Source organism: Salvelinus sp. IW2-2015, unplaced genomic scaffold (assembly GCF_002910315.2).
Source record: "Salvelinus sp. IW2-2015 unplaced genomic scaffold, ASM291031v2 Un_scaffold1617, whole genome shotgun sequence".
Taxonomy (NCBI): domain Eukaryota; kingdom Metazoa; phylum Chordata; class Actinopteri; order Salmoniformes; family Salmonidae; genus Salvelinus; species Salvelinus sp. IW2-2015.
The window spans coordinates 161,167-187,859 of NW_019943036.1; the positions used below are offsets into that span (position 1 = coordinate 161,167).

The 26,693-nt window shown below is 43.2% G+C and overlaps 1 protein-coding gene across 1 annotated transcript; it reads right to left on the reverse strand.

Annotated features, from left to right (window-relative positions):
* Positions 1 to 904: 904 nt before the first annotated feature.
* On the reverse strand, positions 905 to 24,931 carry LOC112071447 (solute carrier family 25 member 36-A). Its single transcript, XM_024138910.2, has 7 exons — positions 24,476 to 24,931; positions 20,094 to 20,258; positions 18,966 to 19,043; positions 5,368 to 5,468; positions 4,131 to 4,197; positions 3,744 to 4,033; positions 905 to 3,275 (listed from the first exon to the last, which is right to left on the reverse strand). The coding sequence occupies exons 1-7, from the start codon at positions 24,514 to 24,516 to the stop codon at positions 3,082 to 3,084; spliced, it is 936 nt and encodes a 311-aa protein (XP_023994678.1). The 5' UTR covers positions 24,517 to 24,931; the 3' UTR covers positions 905 to 3,081.
* Positions 24,932 to 26,693: the final 1,762 nt, after the last annotated feature.

Here is a 26,693-nt window from a genome sequence, read left to right on the forward strand (position 1 = left end):
AGATTTAGTGGCCCCCATCCCCATCAAAGTTGCCCATCCCTGGTGTAGAGTAATAGTTCCCAAACCTCTCCTCAGGGACCACCAGATGGTTCACATATTAGTTGGCGCCCCAAATTGGTGATAGTTGACTAATTGAATCAGGTGTGCCAGTTTAGGGCTACCTGAAATATGTGAAACGTTCAGTGGTCCCTAAGGAGAGCTCGGAAATCCTTGGTGTAGTCACTCAGAGGGACAGATTGTTTTGTTTGCGGAGCACAAGCGGATTTCACCGTTGACCCTCTTTAGAGATGGTGCTTACTACATACAGCCTTAGTTGTTTTAGTGAGGTTGTTCGTTGCTTCTACAGCCTTCATGATTGTCCCAGCCTTGTCACCCAGATCTGTTGGCATGGAAAGTGACGAGGTGCATTTGAGCAATGCACACATCTCAAAAGAAAACTAGCTACAGTTTATCTAGATATTAATACAACTCCAGTCATTACCGTCTTAATTTTCTGGGTTCCAGAGTGAATATTGAGTAGCAATAGTCCTTTTCTGTTAAGGAACGGTCATGTTATAAACCTAATTCTTCTTTCTAGCATTAGTGTGACCTGTGGATATTTGAGTGAATGGCTGCAGTGAAGCTTACATGTGCTGGAAAGGCTCTTTGTGCTCTATCATGTGAGCGGGGAAAGGTCAGTAGGTGAGGGCGTCTCTATGGTTACACACAGCTGAATGTAAACAACAGGTAGACAAGGAGATGAACATTGTCATTTTGAAACAGAACTCAAACAAAATAACAGGAAAAACTGCTAAATAAAATGGAGGCGAAGTAGGTAGAGAGCATCTTTTTGCTTTCCATCGAAAAACAGTCCGATTAGAAATCAAACAAAACAAACCAGAAAAAAAGACATTGCAAAATGAAACATTTTTGAAAAGCAGTCTTTTTTCTAGTAACTACACATATACTGCATCACGTACACTCGAGTATCCCATCTATTCTCACACGCAGACTAAACTGTACAACACACCTCCAAAGTGAAAACTGGACAGAGGATTGTCTCATCTGTAACACTTGCTTGGATTCTGAGGCAGAGAAAGAAGAGATGCAACTGTAGGTCAGAGCAGGTCTACAGAAAAGTGCATAAAGAATCACACATTTGTCTAAGGGGGAGAGGAAACCTTGGGGGTTCAGAGGTTCACCCAAAACATATAGCTCCCATGACTGGGCAGAAAAATTCAACAATATTACATCTTATGAAGACATTAATATATACCATTTAATATCATTATTATACTGAACAAAGATATAAATGCAACATGTAAAGTCTTGGTCCCATGTTTCATGAGCTGAAATAAAAGATCCCAGAAATGTTCCATACGCACAAAAAGCTTATTTCTCTCAAATGTTGTGCACAAATTTGTTTACGTCCCTGTTAGTGAGCATTTGTAATTTGCCAAGATAATACCACAACACAACGCCACAGATGTCTCAAGTTAAGGGAGTGTGCAATTGGCATACTGACTGCAAGAATGTCCACTAGAGGTGTTCAGAGAATTGAATGTTGATTTCTCTAACATAAGCTGTCGTTTTAGAGAATTTGGCAGTACGTCCAACCGGCCTCACAATCGCAGACCACGCACGTGTAACTACGCCAACCCAGGACCTCCATATCCGTCTTCTTCACCTGTGGGATCATCTGAGACCAGCCACCCGGACAGCTGATGAAACTGGGGTATTTCTGTGGGGAATAACTCATTCTGATTGGCTGCGCCCTCTGCCCAGGCATGTGGAATCCATAGATTTAGGACCTAATTTATTTATTTCAATTGACTGATWTCCTTATACGAACTGTAAACTCAGTGAAATTGTAGCGTTTATATTTTTGTTCAGTATACAAAATTGTCTTGTTAAGTTATTGATTTTATGTAAATATTTTTTCGTTCTTAGTATATTCACAAGGTTGGTGGTTGTTTCACTACCATAGCAGTCTCACTTCAGATAGCACGATGGCTTCTGACGCCAGACAATGCTCCCATCGCCTTTAGTTTGTTATTCCTTCAGTTGGTTAGCATTCAAGTAGTTAAAAAGGGCAGATGATTCTGGTCAGTCTAGGTGCTGAGGGAGTGGGTCAGAGGTTCTTACGGTCACCCAACTCACTTTACAGAATGCAAACAGAGAAAGAGCCCAAAGTGCTGTCCACACTGACCAGGCCGTACAGTAAAGACTTCTGCATATGTCTTCCAGTAGGAGTCAGTACTGTCTACAGTGTTAGTCAGGATGTCAGTCAGGGCTAGCCTGTCAGAGTGGACTAGCCCCTGTGTGTGTGTGTGTATGTTGACCAACTGGGGTGGAGGGGACCAGGCTTCGTCCTGAGTACCAAGTGGACCCAACCAGCACTGTGTGTGGTTCTAAATGCCTGCGGTCCAACTGTGGTCTACTGAGATCCAGAAACCAGGGCTGGTCTGACCTTTGCTTCCCCACATATCATTATTATGCATCTGTACAGGTCAGTTGAAGTCGTCATGCAAGGCACATCCCCTATCCACCTCGCTCCACACTATCCTCACCTCAAGACCTCCCTGCACTCAACAAGCCTCTACTACCAATTGCCCCCGTGACACACAAACCAGAGAAATTATTAGCATTGTTAGACTCTAAACTAGCTTGAGTGCTCTCCCCAATGTACCTGCTCCAGTAAGCTATGCGCTTGTAAAGCTTATTTTAGGAGAGACACAATAAGAGAGGGCAAGAAAACAAGAGAGAAAGGGCTCCTAAGGACTAATTTTCAATGAGACAGCTTCTTTTTAAACAACTTTAAACCATATCCCCAAAACAAACATTGATTTCCTGTCTACCAACCCCTCTTTCTGTGTCGTGCACCCCTGAAAACAACCCAACTCCCCATCCCAAAAACAGGGTGCTTTTGGGACAATTTGCTTTAGTTTTAGAAAGACAGGATGGAGGGACTGGAGGTGGGAGAGATGACAGTCCCTGGTCCCTCTCCTGTTTAATTTCTCTGGGGTCTCTTTATGCCAACCGTCCACGTCGGCTCATCTCTCTCTGGGGTTTCATCTTGGGTCGTAGGTCAAGGGTCAGAGGTTAACCATTCAGCATGTAGACCACTAGCTCGTAGGTGCACATCATGATGGCGGTGTTAGGGATCTGGCGCACCAGGTGGGTGGTGAGGCCGCGGTACAGCGCCCGGTAGCCCTCTTCCTTGGGCACCGTGGTCAGAGTCTGGAAGAAGGAACGGTACTTGGTGCCTTCCTCCCGTAGCCGGGTCCGGATCACTTCTGTAAAGAGGGGAGAGGAGCACGCTCATTTCCTGGTGACTCAAAATAAATACTTTCCCAATACTAGATTCCATACTGGACTTAAATATAATTTACTCTCACAGTAACATGGTCTAAGGTGCACGTGTGGGCTCCCGAGTGGTGCAGCGGTCTAAGAGGCGTCACTGCAGTACCTGGTTTGAATCCAGGCTGCATCACATCCGACCGTGATTGGGAGTCCCATAGGGCAGCGCACAATTGGCCCAACGTCGTACGGGTTTGGCCGGGGTAGGCCATCATTGTAAATAAGAATTTGTTCTTAACTGACTTGCCTAGTTAAATAAAGGTTAAATAAAATAAAAAGGACAACCAATATTAACTACAGGTGCTAACTAGTATAAGGACAACAAACACACGACTGACTAGAAACCCCCTCTCCTCCACTCAGACCACTCCCACCCTCCTGCTCCCAGAACACACTGCTCTCACCATGGGGGTAAGCGATGGACGTAGCACAGGTCTTGGAGGTGGCGGCGGCGAGCATCATCCCCACAAAGTCCGAGGCGTCCTTGGACGCCTCCTCCTCCTCGTCCATGTGCTGCGCTGCCTTGGCCTCCAGGATGCGCCGCTTGATGCTCTCATAGATGACAAAGTGGATCACAGTCTCCGAGATTCCAGCGTAGGACGCTGACATTCCCCGGTAGAACCCTCGCACGCCTTCTGTCTGGTACACCCGCCGCAAACACTCAAACGCATTCATGGGCTTCTCCCCGCGGTTCCTATGAAAAGACGGGCGGAATTGGGATTACCAATGGTACAACCGACACGACATCCTAAATCCCCCTCTAGCCACTACCTACTCAGACGTGTGTTTACCTGGAGTCCAGCTGCATGCGAGTCTTGATGAGCCAGATAGGGTTGGTAGCTGTGATGGCTGTGAACCCTGAGAGGAAGGACAAGAGCTCACATTTAGACACACTTTACTTAATAGACTAAACACCACTAACACTTGGAGTGTTTGTCTACCAAGCTGCAGAACAAAACACTGTTCAAAACGATCAGAAATAGTGGCGGGTTAAATTAACTGTCAACCCCACTTCCAAGAGAGAAAGGAGCTCATTAACATACCACAGTATGACAAGGCCAAGGATATCTGTGTCGTGACCGCATGTGTGATGTAACGTGTGCATGTTAGTGTGTGTAAAGGTTACACTCCCATAATAATCAGTGTTAGGATGCTTTTGCCCAGCAGTCATGTTGACACTGATCTCAGAGTTATTCCTAGCTCTGCAGAAGCCACTTGGCTACACAGCTCTCTGTATCACATCACTACCAYGTACCAATGAGCTCTGTGTCACATATCTCTCTACCAATGGCAAACAGGCGTCTTTTCTCACCTGACTGTCAACACATCAGCCTCATACCGGGGCCAGACTATTCCTCTCTCCTGTATCACAGAGAGAAGCCGGTTATGTGGCAAAACTAGTTCTACAGGTAGCAGCACCTCAAGGCATAGCCACTAGAGGGGGTATTTGAGGCGTACATGTGCTTACTAAATAAAGCAGAGCCGACCTTGGCTAGACTGGTGGAAGGACCAAGCCATGCTGCTCAGAGGGATAGGGTGTTAACAGAAACCTGTCAAAAACACAGTCTCACGTTGGCTCTGGTTCTCCATTACAGAAACATGCAGTGCTCTTTAAAAGCCCAGCTTGCCTGACTGACCTCAATTCTAAAGGGTAGAMGCCAGGAGTCTAGGCTGCATGACATATTGCATTCCTCTTAGGATCACTGTGTCACTGGACAGAACGAATCTTCTAGAGAGACTATTTCCTAATCTAGAATATAGAAACCTAGAATAGGAAGGTGAGGTAGGGGACCTCTACAGAACTAGTCAGTCTGCGTTAGACTGGACTTACCACCACTGAGGTGGTCAGGTCCAGACCTCTGGCATGTCTGACACTCCAGGTTAGGCTATCATCCAAATTTACTACCTAGAGCTGACTGAATACTCACAGAAAAATGTATGACTGAAAAGTATAACTACCAATGAAAAATCTAGAAATAAAACTGAAATAAGACTACACGTATAGTGTTAGAAGGTGGGTGTGGTTACCTGCCAAGCCAGCAGATACCATGTGGACCTGTGTGGAGTCTGGCTGAAACACTCCATTCAGTCTCTCTTTGGCACTGGAGTACGCAGCAAAATAGATGGCTCTGGAGGAGGAGACAGGGTCCAGGGATTAAACAGAGAAAATGATACGTTACAGCACAGGAATCAATACCTTCACCATCCCTGGTGGGGAATCCCTTGTCCTGCCAAGGAACTTATGACAAACCGTAGAAGGCCACAATTAAGAAAATAAAGTATTGAATGTTATGGTTGGGCAACATCTTTACTGCAAAACTAATTAGTCTCTCTCGTAACCCAAGTTATGTAAAGAACAACAGCCTCTTATGCATGTAAGCCACTAGTCTTCTTCCAGCACCAGTGTAGCTAGTTAATGACACAACATTACTTAACACACTAAACTGTATTGTCCAGCTAGCTACTAATCTGACTGGGTTAATTATGAATAAAGCCACAACGACTGGGCTGATTAATAGGGGTGTAACGGTACATGTATTCCTACCGAACCGTTCGGTATGGGGACCTTGGTTCGGTCAACACTTGAACCCGAATGAACACACACTTTTTTTTTTATAAACATTGAAAACACTAGGCCTATAGGCATTGCCTATGCTGCGTTGTATGCCTCAAGTAAATCTTTTTTTTTTTTTTTTTAAACATCAGGCTATTCTGTTAAAACAACGAGAGCCTATGCACACATTGGAATCAAAATTTGAATCTTAATGTCCGCATTTCAAACTGTCTGAGGTGGTGAGTGGTGGATAAACCAGGAGGATTCTCCATCATTGTTTAAATCTCCAGTTTGGGAAAATGTTGGTTTCCCAGTAGATTACAATGGCAATTGACAGAGTTGTGGATATACTGTTAGCAGTAAGTCGCTACTGCTCAATGAGAATAACCTATGCAGCTGCTAACACCTCAAACATGTTGACACATTTACGCCGACGTCAGCCCAGTATTCCTACCACCGGAGCAATCATACGCCATAATGACAAAGCAAAAACATGTTTATAGACATTTTTGCAAATGTATTAAAAATAAACAGAAATATGACATTTACATACGTATTCAGACCTTTTACTCAGTACTTTGTTGAAAAAAACTTGGCTAGACACTACAGACTCGAGTCTTCTTGGGTATGTCGCTAGAAGCTTGGCACACCTGTATTTTTGAGTTTCTCCCATTCTTCTCTGCAGATCCTCTCAAGCTCTGTCAGGTTGGATGGGGAGTGTCGCTGCACAGCTATTTTCAGGTCTCTCCAGAGATGGTCGATCGAGTTCAAGTCCAGGACATTCAGAGACTTGTCCCAAAGCCACTCCTGCATTGTCTTGGCTGTGTGCTTAGGATCGTTGTCCTGTTGGAAGGTGAACCAGGACCCCAGTCTGAGGTCCTGAGCAGGTTTTCATTAAGGATCTCTGTACTTTGCCCCAATCCTGACTAGTCTCACAGTCCTTGCCACTGAAAAACATCCCCAAAGCATGATGCTGCCACCACGCTTCACCATAGGGATGGTCCTCCAGACGTGACGCTTGGTATTCAGGCCAGACAGTTCAATCTTGGTTTCATCAGACCAGAGAGTCTTGTTTTTGAGTCTTTAGGTGCCTCTTGGCTAACTCCAAGCGGGCTGTCATGTGCCTTTTACTGAAGAGTGGCTTCCGTCTGGCCACTCTACCATAAAGGCCTGATTGGTGGAGTGCTGCTTGTCCTTTTGGAAGGTTCTCCTGTCCTTTTGGAAGGTTCTCCCATCTCCACAGAGGAACTCTGGAGCTCTGTCAGAGTAACCATCGGGTTCTTTGTCACCTCCCTGACCAAGGCCCTTCTCCCCCAACTGCCCAGTTTGGCTGGGCGGCCAGCTCTAGGAAGAGTCTTGGTGGTTCCAAACGTCTTCCATTTAAGAATGATGGAGGCCACTGGGTTCTTGGGGACCTTCAATGCTGCAGACATTTTTTGGTACCCTTCCACAGATCTGTGTCTCGACACAATCCTGTCTCGGAGCTCTACGGACAATTCCTTCAACCTCATGGCTTGATTTTTGATGACAATCACCATCGACTGTGGGACCTTATATAGACAGGTGTGTGCCTTTCCAAATCATGTCCAATTGAATTTACCACAGGTGGACTCCAAGTTGTAGAAACATCTCAAGGATGCTCAATGGAAACAGGATGCACTCGAGCTCAATTTCGTGTCTCATAGCAAAGGGCCTGAATCCTTATGTAAATAAAGGTACCGGTTTTTCTTATTTTATACAAATGCAAAAAAAAAAAATATATTGGGTATTGTGCGTTGATTGCTGAGGATTATTTAATCAATTTTAGAATAAGTCTAATGTAACAAAATGTGGAAAAAGTCAAGGGGTCTGAATACTTTCCAAAGGCACTGTATGTTTATAGCCGCGGATATGCGCCCATTCTCGGTGGTTGAGAAGAATAGTAGGTTTCAGCACCTCGTGAAAGTGCTCGAGCCACATTACGAACTTTGCCCTTTCGAAGGGTAGTACCCGCTCTATATATAAAGCAAGCTAGCTTTTTATGGCTGCAGGGGCAGTATCAAGTAGCTTGGATGAAAAGGTGCCCAGAGTAAACTGCCTGCTCCTCAGTCCCAGTTGCTAATATATGCATATTATTATTAGTATTGGATAGAAAACACTCTGAAGTTTCTAAAACTGTTTGAATGGTGTCTGAGTATAACAGAACTCATATGGCAGGCAAAAACCCGAAGAAAAAAAATCCAACCAGGAAGTGGGAAATCTGAGGTTTGTAGGTTTTCAACTCATCGCCTATCGAATACACTGGGTAATTTTGCACTACCTATGGCTTCCACTAGATGTCAACAGTTTTTAGAACCTTGTCTGATGCTTCTACTGTGAAGTGGGGCCGAAGGAGAGGGGATTGAGTAAGGTCTATCATGACCTGAACATGCGCTGACCATGCGTGTTCATGTGAGAGCGAGCTCTGTTCCATCGCACTTCTGAAGACAAAGGAATTCTCCGGTTGGAACATTATTGAAGATTTATGTTAACTTCTTATTGCTGCAGGGGCAGTATTGAGTAGCTTGGATGAAAGGTGCCCAGAGTAAACAGCCTGCTCCTCAGTCATAGTTGCTAATATATGCATATTATTGGTAGTATTGGATAGAAAACACTCTGAMGTTTCTAAAACGGTTTGAATTATGTCTGTGAGTATAACAGAACTCATATGGCAGGCAAAAACCTGAGAAGTTCCACTTCCTGTTTGGATTTTTTCTGAGGCTGCTAGATTTTCAAACAAGCTCCCATTGAAATTACAGCGAGATATGGATGAGTTTTCACTTCCTACAGCTTCCACTAGATGTCAACAGTCAATAGAACTTTGTCTGATGACTCTAATGTGAAGGGGGGCCGAAGGAGACAGGAATGATTCACCACTGCCATGAGGTGACCACGCATTGAACACGCGCGTTCATGTGGGAGGCAGCTCCGTTCCATCGCTCAACTGAAGTCAATGTAATTCTCCGGTTGGAACGTTATTCAAGATGTATGTTAACAACATTCTAAAGATTGATTCAGTACATCGTTTGACATGTTTCTACTGACTGTTACGGAACTTTTGGACATTTCGTCACGTTATAGTGGACGCGCTTTGTGACTTTGGAATTGTTTACCAAACGCGCTAACCAAAGTAGCTAATTGGACATAAATAACGGACATTATCGAACAAATCAAGCATTTATTGTGGACCTGGGATTCCTAGGACTGCATTCTGATGAAGTTCATCAAAGGTAAGGAAACATTTATCATGTATTTTCTGGTTTCTGTTGACTCCAACATGGCGGCTAATTTGGCTATTGTTCTGAGCGCCGTCTCAGATTATTGCATGGTTTGCTTTTTCCGTAAGGTGAGGTATATCTATAATTCCATGTGTATAACTTGTATTATCATCATCTACATTTATGATGAGTATTTCTGTTGAAACGATGTGGCTATGTAAAATCACTTGATGTAAACTCATTTCTTTATATAAATATGAACTTTATCAAACAAAACATGCATGTATTGTGTAACATGAAGTCCTATGAGTGTCATCTGATGAAGATCATCAAAGGTTAGTGATTAATTTTATCCCTATTTGTGCTATTTGTGGCTCCTCTCTTTGGCTGGAAAAATGGCTGAATTTCTGTTTGAGTTGGTGGTGACCTTCAGCTTTTGCTGAAAAGCCTATTTGAAATCGGACACTTTGGTGGGATTAACAACAGGATTACCTTTAAAATGGTATAAAACACATGTATGTTTGAGGAATTTTAATTATGGGATTTCTGTTGTTTGAATTTGGCGCCCTGCACTTTCACTGGCTGTTGTCATATCGATCCCGTTAACGGGATTGCAGCCCTAAGAAGCTAGCTAGAGCCAAAGTTGTCAACGAATTGGCCAATGCACCCGTGTTGCACTTACTACCGATGGATGGACCTCCAGGGCTACAAAGAGCTACTTAACAGTGACAGCCCATCACATTATCACATTAGCAGGTAGCCTAGTGGTTAGAGCGTTGGGCCAGTAACCGAAAGGTTGCTAGATCAAATTCCCGAGCTGACAACGTAAAAATCTATCATTCTACCCCTGAACAAGGCAGTTAACCCACTGTTCCTAGGCCGTCATTGTAAATAAGAATTTGTTCTTAACTGACTTGCCTAGTTAAAAAAAAGGGTAAATAAAAATGTAAATTACCCCAGAGGGAGAAATGAAAAGTACGTGCTACAGACACGCCCTCTTTGAGTCACATAAGTGCCCATATTTCTCTCTCTGTAAGAAAACAAAACATAGCCCTATACAATGTCAGCTATGTTTACATATTGATTTCACACATATTGCAATTTATTTCAGGGTTGTTCATGAGTAATCGTGTTTTCATTTAAGAAAATAGTGTTGTTATTCCTGAATGTGCCGTCATCAGGCATTTTACGACTCGTGATCATATATGGAGTCAGGAATACCAACACTTTGTATTAACTTTTTGGGCAACACAACAAAATTCACATGGAAATGTGAATTGTCATTGAAAGCATGGCTGCATTCCAAACACTTTAAAAAGACACACCCTTATCCCCTCAGCCCTCAAATTAAGTGGACACTTCTGATGAGTATACACTTGTAGGGCAAGGGGTGAGGGAGGAAGGAATGATTTTTAAATGGACCGTCCTTGCCCGGAAATTCATCACTCGTTCATCCTGCGATGATTGTGTTTTCAGCCACCGGTAGCTTGTGRGTGCTTTATATGCGCTACAGTTAATTATGATTGCATGCCTACTTATATTAGAAATATACGCATACTGTATGATAGCTAGCAAATTAATTAGCTAACTAACATTAGCCTGCCTAGCTGGAACTTCTGAAGGAAAATTATTTATTTCTACAATTTCCAAAAGCTAACCAAACAAAAACATTATTACTTTTACGAGATGCGTTTGTGCCGTCATGTGCATAGTATCACAATTTCTAACCTTTTTACATTAGTTTGTACTTATACTTGTATGTTAACTTACCCATATTGATGTTGAGGTTTAAAGTTTCGGCTGACTTTTCTTAGCGGATGTACAATCATCGCGAATTGAATTATGGGGCGTTTCAGGCCCCAAAGTGAATATAATTGTACACTCGCAAACTTCATAAAAAACAAGAGCTTAGGGACTTACGATGCGAACTTCCCTTGTTTGGCTAATCGTTTGGACCGACGTACAAGATGGTGACGGGGATTCCCCTAAGGGCATAAGGCGAGGATAAGTGGACAAGGGTGTGTCTTTTATGAGTTTGAAACGCAGTCTAAGAAGCGGTAGAGCTATTCTATGGGCGCTATTTTTAGGCTTCCCGTTTTTAAGTTTTGTTTTTTCATCTTTTACTTTCGGTTTTGTACACTAGCTTCCAAGAGCTGAAAAATACTATATTTTTGGTTATAGGAAATATATTTCACAGCAGTTTAGATGGTACAATGATTCTCTACAATATACTTGCTTGTTTTGTCAAACTGAAATTAGGCAAACTATTAGAATTTTATCAACCAGGAAATGGCTGAGCAATTTCTGCATAGTGCATCTATAAATATAGTTCCTGTTGGCATTTCACTTTCCCCCTGTAACAAAACTGACAGCAAAACTGCAATACGTAACGAACCATGGATTTGGTGAACCATTACACCCATACTAATTAAGAATAAAGCCAACAGCAATAACGACTGGGCTGAGTGTTTCAGTTTAAATAGGCATTATTGGACGAAACACACAGTGCTAAAAGGAGTAGGGTTGCACAATTCTGGTATACTTTTAACATTTTTAAAATCATCCTCTAACCAGAAGTCCTCGTTGGAGGATTCCGGATTTCCTGCTTATTCCCTCCTGGTACTAGGAAACTTCCAACCAGGATTCATAAAAAACCTAGGAATTTTGGGGAAGTTACTAGAATTTTGCAACCATAAAATAAATACATTCAGTACACACACAAGTACTAGGCCTAATCTCTTAGTCTTTTTTCAGCAATTAGCTACCTGTAGGTCTAGAAGCACATTTTCAAAGTGACAAAGTTTGTGCCTAGCCAGTGCCAGGCTGTTTCTGCTTCTTCAGTCAATTTGTCATTGTCTCACCGTGTTTGGGTAGGCAGAGATGTAGCATTGTTGACCGCAGAGACAGTCAGTCAGGCAAACTACAGGTAGTTTATACCTTCATCCATCGTACATGTTATGTCAAACTTGCCCTGAGCAACAACAAAAAAAATCTAAAAACACTTCAGAACTGACCACTAAAAGCTTATCAGTCACAGTGTGTGGTGTGTGTGTGTTTAGCCTAGGCTATATATTTTGTGTTGTGTCAGAGGTCCAGGTGGTTTGACCCTGGGAGAGATCTGCATCAGCATCTACCCTGACAGTGTCAACAAAGCACTCTGAACACGCTTAGCACAAGCTCTTGATAGACGTAGCATTAGCTAGAGTCTACCATTAGCTACCACTTAGACTCATCATCATCAGCGGGCCAGGGGCTAATTAGCATTTGTAGCAATTTAGCATATAATCTTTTCGCTTCCAGTCCTACAGATGGTTAGCTAACTGGCTGGCTAGAGTACAGTGCTACTCAGAGCCCTGATCATTGCAGCTGTCATCGGCTTATCTCTCTCATCCAGAAACCCTAATTTATCCTCCACAGCAACTGACAGTGTTATGTAACAGCATTAAACCTGTGGGATGGACAGCCTGGTGCTGAGCATTAGTGCCGTTTGTCCAGTCTAAAAAATTAACCAGGAGTAAGATAATCACTGTGATAGTGATTGATTCACAACTCCTCTCTGTAAAAGCATCATCGTAAGATGTAAAATGGATCCCTGTCAACTTGATGACCCCAAACACTATAGTGACAGTAACTTCCCAGAACTCTTTGACTCTATAAACAACGTGACCCCTTAGACATTCCCACAACTGACAACTCAAAGACAGTGCAGTTGACCGCCAGTGGGTCAATGTCAGATAATGTTAATAGTAGCTCCTTCCACATAGTCTAGGCTAGATTAGGGTTGTAAAGGGAAGATATACTACAGGAAACTTTTGACATTTACCAGTCAACTACCAGAATTTTGGTATCTATCAAGGATGTTAAGTAATATATCAAGATATCTAGCTGCTCTTTTGGGTAACTTAGATTATCACAGGTGTCTAATAGTCTCTGGTCCTCTGTGTGGCCTTAACACGTAAAATAGATGAACAAATATAAATTCGATTTTAAAATAAACAAAATGGATTGAAAAAGTTGTCAAATATTATTCTACATATAAACTTTGTGAATACCATTGGTGTTTAAAGGTAGACTCAGCGATATGATGTAGATGCAGAAAGTAAACAGGATAGTGGGTCAATTTAAGCAACAGCTAAGAGTGTTGAAGCATGAGGGTCAACTTCTCTGCTGTTTTGGTGCCCTGGCTACCATGCTATGAACAGCGTGAAGCGAACCCGTGCACAGATACTGTGTGTGACAGCGAAGTATTGTATCTTGCTCATCTCAATATCTCCGGTGCTGCCTGTGGCAACGTCATTTTACTGAGTCTACCTTTAATATGAGGGTTTCAACACGTGTGTGTGTGTGTATACAGTAGGAAAGTATTCAGAACCCTTCTCTTTTTCCACATTTTGTTATGTTACAGCCTTATCCTAAAATATATTAAATACATTTTTGTTCTCAATCTACACAMAATACCCCATAATGACAAAGCGAAAACAGAGTTAGAAATTTGACATTTAGAAAAAATACCTTACATAGTAATCAGGCCTTTTGCTATGAGACTACAAATTGAGCTCAGGTGCATCCTGTTTCCATTGATCATCCTTGATGTTTCTACAACTTGGAGTCCACCTGTGGTAAATTCAATTGATTGGACATGATTTGGAAAGGCACACCTGTCTATATAAAAGGTCCCACAGTTGACAGTGCATGTCAGAGCAAAAACCAAGCCAAGAGGTCGAAGGAATTGTCCATAGAGTGCTGAGACAGGATTGTGTCGAGGCACAGATCTGGGTATGGGTACCAAAAAAAATAGCATTGAAGGTTTCCAAGAACACAGTGGCGTCAAACATTCTTAAATAGAACTGGGAAATCGGGGGAGAAGGGCCTTGGTAAGGGAGGTGACCAAGAACCCAATGGTCACTCTGACAGAACTCCAGAGTTCCTCTGTGGAGATGGGAGAACCTTCCAGGTGGACAACCATCACTGCAGCACTCCACCAAATCAGGCCATTATGGTAGAGTGGCCAGACAGAAGCAGCTCCTCGGTAAAAGGCACATGACAGTCCGCTTGGAGTTTGCCAAAAGGCAGCTAAAGCCGCTCAGACCATGAGAAACAAGATTCTCTAGTATGATGAAACCAAGACTGAACTCTTTGGACTGAATGCCAAGCGTCACGTCTGGAGGAAACCTGGCACCATCCCAACGGTGAAGCATGGGGGTGGCAGCATCATGCTGTGGGAATGTTTTTCAGCGGCATGGGCTGGGAGACTAGTCAGGATCGAGGGAAAGATGAACAGAGCAAAGTACAGAGAGATCCTGGATGAAAACCTGCTCCAGAGTGATCAGGACCTCAGACTGGGGCAAAGGTTCACCTTCTAACAGGACAACAACCCTAAGCACACAGCCAAGACAACGCAGGAGTGGCTTCGGGACAAGTCTCTGAATGTCCTTGAGTGACCCAGCCAGAGCCCGGACTTGAACCCAATCAAACATCTCTGAAGAGAAAATACAGTGGCTTGCGAAAGTATTCACCCCCTTGGCATTTTTCCTATTTTGTTGCCTTACAAACTAGAAATGAAATAGATTTTTGGGGGGTTTAAACAACATGCCTACCACTTTGAAGATGCAAAATATTTGTTATTGTGAAACAAACAAGAAATAAGACAAAACAACTTAAAACTTGAGCATGCATAACTATTCACCCCCCCCCCCCCCAAAGTCAATACTTTGTAGAGCCACCTTTTGCAGCAATTACAGCTGTAAGTCTCTTGGGGTATGTCTCTATACGCTTGGCACATCTAGCCACTGTGATTTTTGCCCATTCTTCAAGGCAAAACTGCTCCAGCTCCTTCAAGTTGGATGGGTTCCGCTGGTGTACAGCAATCTTTAAGTCATACCACAGATTCTCAATTGGATTGAGGTCTGGGTTTTGACTAGGCCATTCCAAGACATTTAAATGTTTCCCCTTAAACCACTCAAGTGTTGCTATACAGTATGCTTAGGGTCATTGTCCTGCTGGAAGGTGAACCTCCATCCCAGTCTCAAATCTCTGGAAGACTGAAACAGGTTTCCCTTGTGAATTTCCCTGTATTTAGTGCCATCCTTCAATTCTGACCAGTTTCCCAGTCCCTGCCAATGAAAAACATCCCCACAGCATGATGCTGCCACCACCATGTTTCACTGTGGGGATGATGTTCTCGATGTGATGAGATGTGTTGTGTTTGCGCCAGACATTTTCCTTGATGGCCAAAAAGCTCAATTTTAGTCTCATCTGACCAGAGGACATACCTTCTTCCATAGTCTCCCACATGCCTTTTGGTGAAACCAAACGTGTTTGCTCATTTTTTTCTTTAAGCAATGGCTTTTTTCTGGCCACTCTTCCATAAAGCCCAGCTCTGTGGAGTGTATGGCTTAAAGTGGTCCTTTGGACAATAACTCCAATCTCTGCTGTGGAGCTTTGTAGCTCCTTTAGGGTTATCTTTGGTCTCTTTGTTGCCTCTGATTAATGCCCTCCTTGCCTGGTCTGTGAGTTTTGGTGGGCGGCCCTCTCTTGGCAGGTTTGTTTTGGTGCCATATTCTTTCCATTTTTTAATAAAAGATTAAATGGTGCTCCGTGGGATTTTCAAAGTTTCTGATATTTTTTTATATACCCAACCCTGATCTGTACTTCGCCACAACTTTGTCCATGACCTGTTTAGAGCGCTCCTTCGTCTTCATGGTGCCCCTTGCTGAGTAGTGTTTCAGACTCTGGGGCCTTTCAGAACAGGTGTATGTATACTGAGATCATGTCACACTTGTGACACTTAGTTTGCACAAAGGTGGACTTTATTTTAACTAATTATGAGACTTCTGAAGGTAGTTGTTTGCACCAGATCATATTTAGGGGCTTCATAGCAAAGGGGGAGAATACATATGGACGCACCACTTTTGTTTATTTTTTGAAACAAGTATTTTTCCCCCATTTAATTTCACCAATTTGGACTATTTTGTGTATGTCCATTACATGAAATACAAATAAAAATACATTTAAATTACAGGTTGTAATGCAACAAAATAGGAAAAACGCCAAGGGGGATGAATACTTTTGCMAGGCACTGTAGCTGTGCAGCGACGCTCCCCATCCAACCTGACAGCTCTTGAGAGGATCTGCAGAGAAGAATGGGAGAAACTCGCCAAATACAGGTGTGCCAAGCTTGTAGAGTCATACGAAACAAGACTTGAGGCTGTAATCACTGCCAAAGGTGCTTCAGCAAAGTACTGAGTAAAGGGTCTGAATACATATATATATATATATATATATATATATTTGTTTTTAGAAACAATCTAATCAATTTTAGAATAAGGCTGTAATGTAACAAAATGTGGAAAATGTCAACGGGTCTGAATACTTTCCAAATGCACTGTAGACATTACTGTAGACATGAAAAGAATGCTGCTCTGTTTTTACCTCTGCTGCATCACAACATTAGCGTGAGACTCAGACTTTGAACTATGACTAGGAACAGAATATGATGGAATCATTTTTATCATTAAAATAACTGTCCAGTGTTTCTAGATTTCTGTGAAATATGACCTATAATGAATTATAAAACTGGTTGTTTGGATCCTGGATGCTGATTGGACGAGCAGCGTTCCAAACCGTGCTGTATTGGCTATCACAGAAACACCTATGCCCGCTAACAATTCCATCTGAGAATTTGCCCTGCACCTCCATAAGAATTCTTGTTGCTGTCTGAATTCATGCATTTACTTCAACTCGCACATCATTTCCCCTTGCTTCCAGCCTAGCATATAGTTTGGTATGGCGGGGGTTAATATAAGCCTTGCCTGTCTGACCTTGGAAACAATGTTTAACTGTTGGATTCTGATCTCTGTAGTAGCACACAGATTAAACAGTGCCCAGATGAAAGGAGACAACTTTTTCCTGAGCCAGTCAAAATCACACATCAATGTCATTATCACAAGTAAACGCCAATAGAAAAGAAGCTCAACCAAACAAAAATGCAGCTAGTGTACTGTCATTCCAGGTTCAATGTGACTGAGTTAGCTGAAGTTGGCTAGCTAGCAAGTGACAAGTACATTATCCAGCCTGCATAGCAACTATTTTGTTTTGCATAGCAACTATGCAAAAGGAATGTACTATTGGGTCTCATCTGTAGCAACATGACCAAAATAACTAACAAGATTTTTGTCCGGACTGTATCTTCTGGAGGAAGAATTAAATTGTATGAATTGACTTATCAAAATAACGTTTTAATAAAAATACACAATTCATTGTTATTTTAATATGCTGGTAACAGTTTTAGGAAAGCAGTAAGGCAATGCTATATCATCGCGTCGGGCCCATAACGCCATTTACCTGTGACTGTATTCATGATACAGCACTGCCGCTTATCCTTATTGCTTAATTAAAATAGGAGTTAAATCATGTTCCTTGAATTTCCTACTCTTTGAAATGTAGACATTACACCATTTTGCACCATAGCACCATTTTGCAAAAAAATGTTTAAATGACAATAAAAACTGTGTGTGTACTTTAGTGTATTTATACTTGGGATATCGCCTTTCAACATTAAAAGGATGTCTTAAATTATGTCAAAAAGCTACTTCTGCGTTGGTATGGTGTGGGCGTACCCCAACAACAGAATGGTGTGGGCGTATACCGGTCATTAAAAATATCCATGCGAGTAGAGTGCTGATTGGCCAACTCAGCCAATGAGCCAACATGACATGTTATATAAGGAAATGGCATTTTTGAAACGTCTGTTTGAGATGGGGTTTTTGAAGTGTTTTTCCCCCCCAATTTATGTTTGGCCACAAATACGCGTATAGGACAAGTAAACAACAATATTTGGGTATGAGTTAACAGAATATATGAACTTTTAAAAGTGAGATTTTCACTGGACCGTAACTTTAATCACTTTTGGGGCAATTGGAATGAGATATGATTTGGCTCAGCTCCGTTTCCATTCAATTTGCGACAGATTTACATGTAAATATTCTAAACTCTGTATAAAAAAAATAAACTTTCCCACCAGAGATGTTTTCATCAAACTGACTTTTGCAGATAAAAAGCTGTGCGTGATGACAGTGCACATAAATTACTTTTACCCTTAAATTCCCATGTACCGAATGAAAAATACAAGTTAAATGGGTTTCCATCGCATTTGCAACTTTACTGATGGTTTTGTCACAAAAACTGTTGCGCTATATAGCAAATGTGTCCACTAGTCTTGGCACATGCGATCTAGCCAACAGCTCGCAGATACAGTGCGGGTAGGCTACCTACATTATGAGATTATTATGGATAAGAGCTTTGTATTCTTTGTATTTGTCAAACAGCAGCCAAGCATCGATAATCATGTCACCAGAATAAGACCCTCAATATTTATTGGGAAGGAGCATCAAGCTCATCACCGTCCACTTTCACCACCCTGTGAAGAACATCTTATTTCATCTGTAGCCTAATAAACTGCATGCTTCCCGAGTGGTAGTGGGAGGACCACAACCATGTCATCACGACTCCAAGTTTACTTCAAAATGATGGTTATTATATCAATATTTGCGCATAGTGGCGTTTCCACCACCATTTCTCGCATAATCCATTTTACCGACAAAAAGATCCCATCATGTCGAATGAACAAATTGTCTGTCTTCATATATAAACTTGTACCGGTATTTAATGTTTCCATCAGCCCAGTTGTGACTTTTTTCATGCGTCAGGTAATTAATCTGCATGAAATAGTTAGATGGAAATGTGGTTGGTGATATTGTTTATCCTGAAATATTAAATTATCATACAGTACTACAATTTCATTAATCTACTATTTTTTGGTAATGTTAGGCGCTTACCTGGAGGGGGCCACACCCACTAGATTAGGACCCAGGCCCCTGAACAGAGAGCGGGCTCCTTCTTTCTCAAGAATCAACCTGAAGACAAAAACAGAATTCCCTTACCCACCACTCACAAATATTCAAAAACAACAGATTTCAGCACCCAAAGAACAACCCGCATTTACACAGGACAAATGCAGCACCCCAAAAATAGTACTGTGTAAATGACATTGTACCGTGTGAATGCAGGATATTCTTTGGGTGCTGAAATACAATTATGTTTTTATAAAAGAAAACGTATGTGATGTCGGGAACTCCAGCCCTGTTGATTAGGCTACAGCCCATCATGAWCTAACGATAACAATTCTGGAAGGAATATGGAGGTACACTAATGTATTGATGTCAAGTTACTCTCATACCACATACTGTAGGGGTCTTCCAACCCTCCCTGAGACATTACACAACTGGTTGTCTGAGCTGAAATTGTCCATGTGCATTCTTTTGACTGAAACTTCAGTGGAGTTCATAACAATGAAGTAGGAATAGGGTCTGCCGAAAGACTTGCAACAACAACTTGTAGAGAGAAAAACATGATGTATGATAGGAGTGATGGGATATATCCTGCTGCTGGGGTAGGCTACAGATCCCCAGACAGGCCTTTTCCTGAAGGTAGGAGAGAGAGAGGGGCGCTCTAGGAGTTGGATTTTAGTCCACATGGCTCTGCCTGCCAAGGAGACATGGGCCAGAGCAAACAACAACACGGGGTTGTGTGTGGAGGGAGGGATCCAGCAGCCAAACCCCACGAGGGGATAGGGGGTAAAGCGGAGGGCGCGTAAACACCCAAAATAGACCAGCTAATTTTTACTCTGGTTTCTTGAGACTTCTACACGTTAGACTACTTAGAACTGTTTACTGTGAAGTTTAATGTGCAAAGCTAGGGGGCAATGACAGTAATAAATCACAAAACAATCTAAACCAATAACACAAGCATAAAGTATAGTATTTGTAGTGTTTGATGGTTAACAATAAACATCCCTAGACATTGAAATAAAAGCCTACGCCTGTTTGATCTTGTGAGCTGATAGACTGTATGTTAGTATGACAATGCTAGTAAATCAAGTTGTGCAGGCAGAACATAATACCCACTTGAGGCAGTGCAGGGGTCCTGGAGGGGACATGCGTGCTACGCTGGGCCCATTGACGGTACTGAGCTGCACCCCAGACACGTAGAGTGTGATGTGGGATGACTGTAGTCTGGTCTTCACCACCTCCAGGGGACAGGTCAGGATGGCTCCTACCGTTCCCCCACACCTAGAGGAGAGCAAAGAGAGAACAGAGGGATGGATGGGAAAGGGTAGAGAGAGCGAGCGTGTCAGAGCAAACAACCCACACAAACTGATGGAACAGCTACAAGGACAGACGTAGAATTGTGTGCTTTTTTGAGGTGGCAGCAAATATTGCTCAGCTGCTTGAGAAAAGCAGCAGACAAACTATCTGTCTGGAAGGTGCTGATTCCATTACAGAAATACACGGTGGAAGGAATCCAGAGGATCTGGGGCTTGTGGATCCGTGTGGAGACCAGGGGAGGCTTGTGGATCGTGTGGAGACCAGGGGAGGCTTGTGGATCCGTGTGGGAGACCAGGGGAGGCTTGTGGATCCGTGTGGAGACCAGGGGAGGCTTGTGGATCCGTGTGAGACCAGGGGGAGGCTTGGTGGATCGTGGGGTGGAAGACCAGGGGAGGCTTGTGGATCCGTGTGAGACCAGGGGAGGCTTGTGGATCCGTGTGGAGACCAGGGGGGAGGCTTGTGGATCCGTGTGGAGACCAGGGGAGGCTTGTGGATCCGTGTGGAGACCAGGGGGGAGGCTTGTGGATCCGTGTGGAGACCAGGGGGGAGGCTTGTTGGATCCGTGTGGAGACCAGGGGGGAGGCTTGTGGATCCGTGTGGAGACCAGGGGGGAGGCTTGTGGATCGTGTGGAGACTAGGGGGGGAGGCTTGTGGATCCGTGTGGAGACTAGGGGGAGGCTTGTGGATCCGTGTGGAGACTAGGGGGGAGGCTTGTGGATCCGTGTGGAGACTAGGGGGAGGCTTGTGGATCCGTGTGGAGACTAGGGGGGAGGCTTGTGGATCCCGTGTGGAGACTAGGGGGAGGCTTTGTGGATCTTGTGTGGAGACTAGGGGGGAGGCTTGTGGATCCGTGGTGGAGAACTAGGGGGGAGTCTGTGGATCCGTGTGGAGACTAGGGGGGAGGCTTGTGGATCCGTGTGGAGACTAGGGGGAGGCTTGTGGATCCGTGTGGAGACTAGGGGGAGGCTTGTGGATCCGTGTGGAGACTAGGGGGGGAGGCTTGTGGATCCGTGTGGAGACTAGGGGGGAGGCTTGTGGATCCGTGTGGAGACTAGGGGGGAGGCTTGTGGATCCGTGTGGAGACTACGGGGGAGGCTTGTGGATCCGTGTGGAGACTAGGGGGAGGCTTGTGGATCCGTGTGGAGACTAGGGGGGAGCGCTTGTGGATCCGTGTTGGAGACTAGGGGGGAGGCTTGTGGATCCGTGTGGAGACTAGGGGGGAGCTTTTGTGGATCCGTGTGGAGACTAGGGGGGAGGCTTGTGGATCCGTGTGGAGACTAGGGGGGAGGCTTGTGGATCCGTGTGGAGACTAGGGGAGGCTTGGCGAGTCAGCACAGTAATGCCCTCCGTCTGAGGACAACTGTTCTCGGCTGGAATGAATAAATGCAATAACAAATACTTTGTGCCAGTACCTTTCACACACCTAATTTGACCTAACACTTTCCAAAAGCACACAAATGACCAGGCTACCATTGACTGTGAGTCTGAGCTTCTTTATAGGAACTCATGAATACAACACGGTTTTGAACGCAATGGGAGCGGGATGATTTGAAAGAAGTAGACTAAGTTCTACGAGTCCTTTGGGGGAAATATGGCGAGTAGAAAGTATGTGTTTATAACCTAGCCCCGAGCAATTGCCCTGTGTTGTATCGTAAACTATGAAAAGACACAGATAAGTGTGAATGACAAGACAGTGAGGGAATCTTTTCAGCCAAACCCGAGTAGAAAACAGATACAGGCCTAACGCTGTTGGTATGATGGTTGATCATTAATCCATAATTCTATTGAGGCAGACACAGAGGGAGATGGCCACAGTAAACAGAGGTGGAACTGAGGGAAGCCGACATACACGCCTGGCACATGTGGACTGCGACAGAGCATGAGCACTGTGGAGAACATTAGAAAAGGTAAACAAAGGGAGGGTGCAGGGCTAAACTATTTCTTCCTTACCTGGGACCAATAGTCCTATGTCAAGCTACTGATGTTATTTTGAAGGAAAGGAGAACATGTCTAGGCATATTACTCAATATGTCTATCATGTGTAATGCCACAAACCCTTGTGTTTTTTTATTATGAGTTCAATAAAAAGATAGGAGACAATAAAAGACTTGAGATGCAGCCAAATGTTCTGGAAACCCGCATGACACAGTTACAGGGAAAGGACTATCCGATTAAACTCAACTCTACGATTTACGATGGAGTTGAGCAGCGACTACTGTGGGCTGCCTGGATTTCCAACATCACATAAAATTATGTTTTTATTCAAAAACTACAGATTTCAGCACCCAAAGAACAACCCGCATTTACACAGGACAAATGCAGCACCCCAAAAATAGTACTGTGTAAATGACATTGTACTGTGTGAATGCAGGCTATTCTTTGGGTGCTGAAATACGTTTTCTTTTATAAAAACATAATTGTATGTGATGTCGGGAACTCCAGCCCTGTTGATTAGGCTACTGCCCATCATGAACTAACGATAACAATTCTGGAAGGAATATGGAGGTACACTAATGTATTGATGTCAAGTTACTCTCATACCACATACTGTAGGGGTCTTCCAACCCTCCCTGAGACATTACACAACTGGTTGTCTGAGCTGAAATTGTCCATGTGCCTTCGTTTACAAGCATTCAGGAGCTCTCTTGCTCTCTATTCATCCATCTCTGTCTTTTGCCATGAGTCTGTGAGCAACACATGCAGGAATGCTTCTTGCCCTGAAGCCTCAAGCTCAGCATGCGCCTACACAAACTACAGCGAACCAGCTGAAACGTGAGTCCTGAAATCTTCAACATAATCTTTAAAACACCCCATCTGTTGGTCACGCAATTGTCCATATGAATGTGCATAGTAAGAGTCTATATAACAAATCAAGTCCTCATCTAGCCCTTGTCTTGAATCTCAGTTCCATTACAATACACATAAGAGTCATTGGACAAAGGAGTCTTCTGTATGGGAAAGTTTTGTTAAAAGCCCTGACTCTCAGTCTGAACATTAACAAGCATCATTGAAGTACAGTTTTGGAAGCAAGATTTTTTCCCCTTCTAAAAACAAAAGGTTAAATTGATACACACCTATATATAGGGTTAGTGTTGCCTCACTGCCATATCTCAAATGTTACAGCCATGTTTACTGTGCTAATTAGGCATGCTCCAGACACATGAGTGTAATGAAAGAAGGCTGGTTAAAACAGAGTACAGTAAGTGTTTTTTTGCATTTATTAAATTATTTTGATATTATATGAAAGAAGAGGGCTTTATGTTTCTAGAACCTTGTGGTAATTTCGAATCGATTCACGTTTTGGTGGAATATTTGGCTGCCAAAGCCAGTCTACCTCTGAAATTAGCATACCTTGGACCTTAAGGAGTAACGGTAACATTAGGCTCTTTACGAGCACATCTTGGGCTAGCTCGCTACAATGTCACACCAACACATTGTGAGCATCCTTACTATGTATTTACCATTACAACTTCGGGCTGCGTAGCTAGAATGGTTTAATCGGAGAAGAGTTTCCCCATCGGCTGTGGCAGTTCAGGTAATTTATAGCTGACCATGGTATGACCTTGGAGGGCATTTGTTTTGGTTCTGACGCCGCATCTTGATCAGATGCCTATGAGAGAAACCCCTTATACCCCTTTGAGAGAAACCGGATAGTTTACGGCTTACCACAATGTTAGACTTCCTTCTTTCTTTAGTTGCACGATTATCTCAATAGATTGATAGTAAAGGATGACAGGCAACGTTAACATTAGCTAACGTCAGAATATGTGAAATAAGGTCAAAACAATGGCATCCGAGCGCACGTGCTAAAACGAGTGCATCCGCGTGGGTTATGGCTAATAGTCGGACAATGGTAATAACAAAACTCGTATACAATTGAAGAGCTGGCAATGTTATGTGGGTGAAAAACTTCTACATAGTACCGGGAAATAGATTTCCCTACCAAAACCAGACAGCGTCAGTTATGTCATTGAATTCAACTAGCTAATGTTAGCTAGCAAAACAGCTGCTGCAGGCACATCATCGTGGATACGTCTAGACTAGCAGCATCTAACGTGCTAGCCAACTAGACATCTTTGCATTTTATATAGCTTGCTAGCTAGTTTCGTCTTCCATTCCATGATGGTAACTAACGTTACACTGGACTGTATTACTAGCTAGCGATTAGCCATGATACTCACCCTCCAGCAAACAGATGAACTAGGGTATCTCTCTGACTCATTCTGTCTCATATTCCCAGGACCCGGACGCAGGGCACCACTTTGGGTTCGGAGACAAGGGGGGCTGACGACAATGAATGGGTAACTTATTGATCACTAGACCAATGCGCCGTGTTGTGGTGGAGGTCAGTTGCTAGCAAAAGCGAGTATATGTAACGCGTTAGCTACAGTAGCTAGCTTCCCAGGCTAACCGTTGCCTTCCCCTGACTGAAAACTTCGCGGTTACGACAGTGACTTTGCGTCTTCTCCGTGTTAACAGGGATACTATTTTGCCATGGTGGATGTATTTGTCTAGTGAATGAATCCAATTCGTTGTGATATACTTATACCCCGACACACCTTCAGCCTGACTCTTACATTGCTCGCCTTCACCCCTTGCCTCACCGAATGCTACAGCGACAGGTTCGACTGTTTATCGTCGAATGGGAAGCCGCAAAACAAAGGCTGTGATTGGCGGATGTGTAGCAGTACATTATTTAATCCCGCCCCATCACTACTTTTTCACGTGATCAGGCTTTGAATGGAAGCGTGCTCGTGCTTTGCTACAGCAAGCTTCAAATCAATTAAATACAAATTGTATTGGTCGCGTATGTGGACACCCCTTCAACGTAGTGTATTCGGCTATTTCTGCCACACCCGTTGCTGACACATGCATAAAATCGAGCACACCAGCCATGCAATTTCCATAGACAAACATTGGCAGTAGAATGGCATTTCTGAAGAGCTCAGGGACTTTCAACTTGGCACCGCTCCACAGGTCAGTTTTAGGCCCTGCAAGAGCTTCCCAAAAGTGCTGTGGGAACATCTTGGAGCGACAACGTCTAGGAGAAGCAACGGCTCAGCCGAGAAGTAGTAGGCCACACAAGCTCACAGAACTGGGCCGTCGAGTGCTGAAACGTGTAGCAAATCGTCTGTCCTCGGTTGTAACACTCACTACCGAGTTTCAAACTGCCTCTAGAAGCAAAGTCATCACAAAAACTGTTAAGTCAGGAGCTTCATGGGTTTCCATAGCCGAGCAGCCGCACACAAGTCCCCGCAGCAATTTCCCAAGTGGAAAGTCTTCCCAGAAAAGTGAACGCTGTTAAAGCAGCAAAGGGGGACCAACTCAATATTAATACTCATGATTTTTATAATGAGATGTTCAATGAGCAGGTGTCCACATACCATTGGTCATGTAGTGTATTTTGCAGATGTTATCGCAGGTGCAGCGAAACGCTTATGTTTTTAGCTCTAACAGTGCAGCGTACCTAACAATACAAAACAATATACACAAATACCCAAAATGTCAATTAAGAAATATCTGAACAAGCAATCTCAGAGTCTGGAATATAACAAAATATATGTATACGATGGTGTTTATAGACAGTAGGCTGTAAATAGGAAAGGTGTGTACAGCAGTAGTTATTTACAGTTTATTTATTTATTTGTAATTTTTATGAAATCTCTTGAGATATACCTCGTTTTCAAGTGTCCGAATGTTTGTTTTTTTAACCTGCAATACTTAGTAACAATAATAATATGGCAACTGCTGTTGAATAATAATAATAACAATGTAATATTAAAATAAATGAACATTAGTAGCATAAAAAGTTTTATATAACTACTAATAGGCCTACAAATAGTACAATTACTGCTACAACTACTAATACAACTACTAAAACTAAGTACCTATAATATACACTGAGTGTACAAAACGTTAATAAAACCTTCTCTTTCCATGACATAGACTGACCAGGTAAATCCAGGTGAAAGCTATGATCCCTTATTGATGTCACCTGTTAAATCCACTTCAATCAGTGTAGATGAAGGGGAGGAGACGGGTTAAATAAGGATTTTTAAGCATTGAGATAATTGAGACATGGATTGTGTATGTGTGACATTCAGAGGGTGAATGGGCAAGACAGAACATGTAAGTGCCTTTGAATGGATTATGGTAGTAGGTGCCAGGCGCACCGGTTTGTGTCAAGAACTGCAACACTTGGGGTTTTCACGCTCAACAGTTTCCCGTGTGTATCAAGACTGGTCCCCCACCCAAAGGACATCCAGCCAACTTGACATAATTGTGGGAAGCATTGGAGTAAACATGGGGCAGCATCCCTGTGGAACGCTTTTGACATCTTGTAGAGTCCATGCACCGACGAGACATACAATACATACATATTTACAAATATCTTCACAT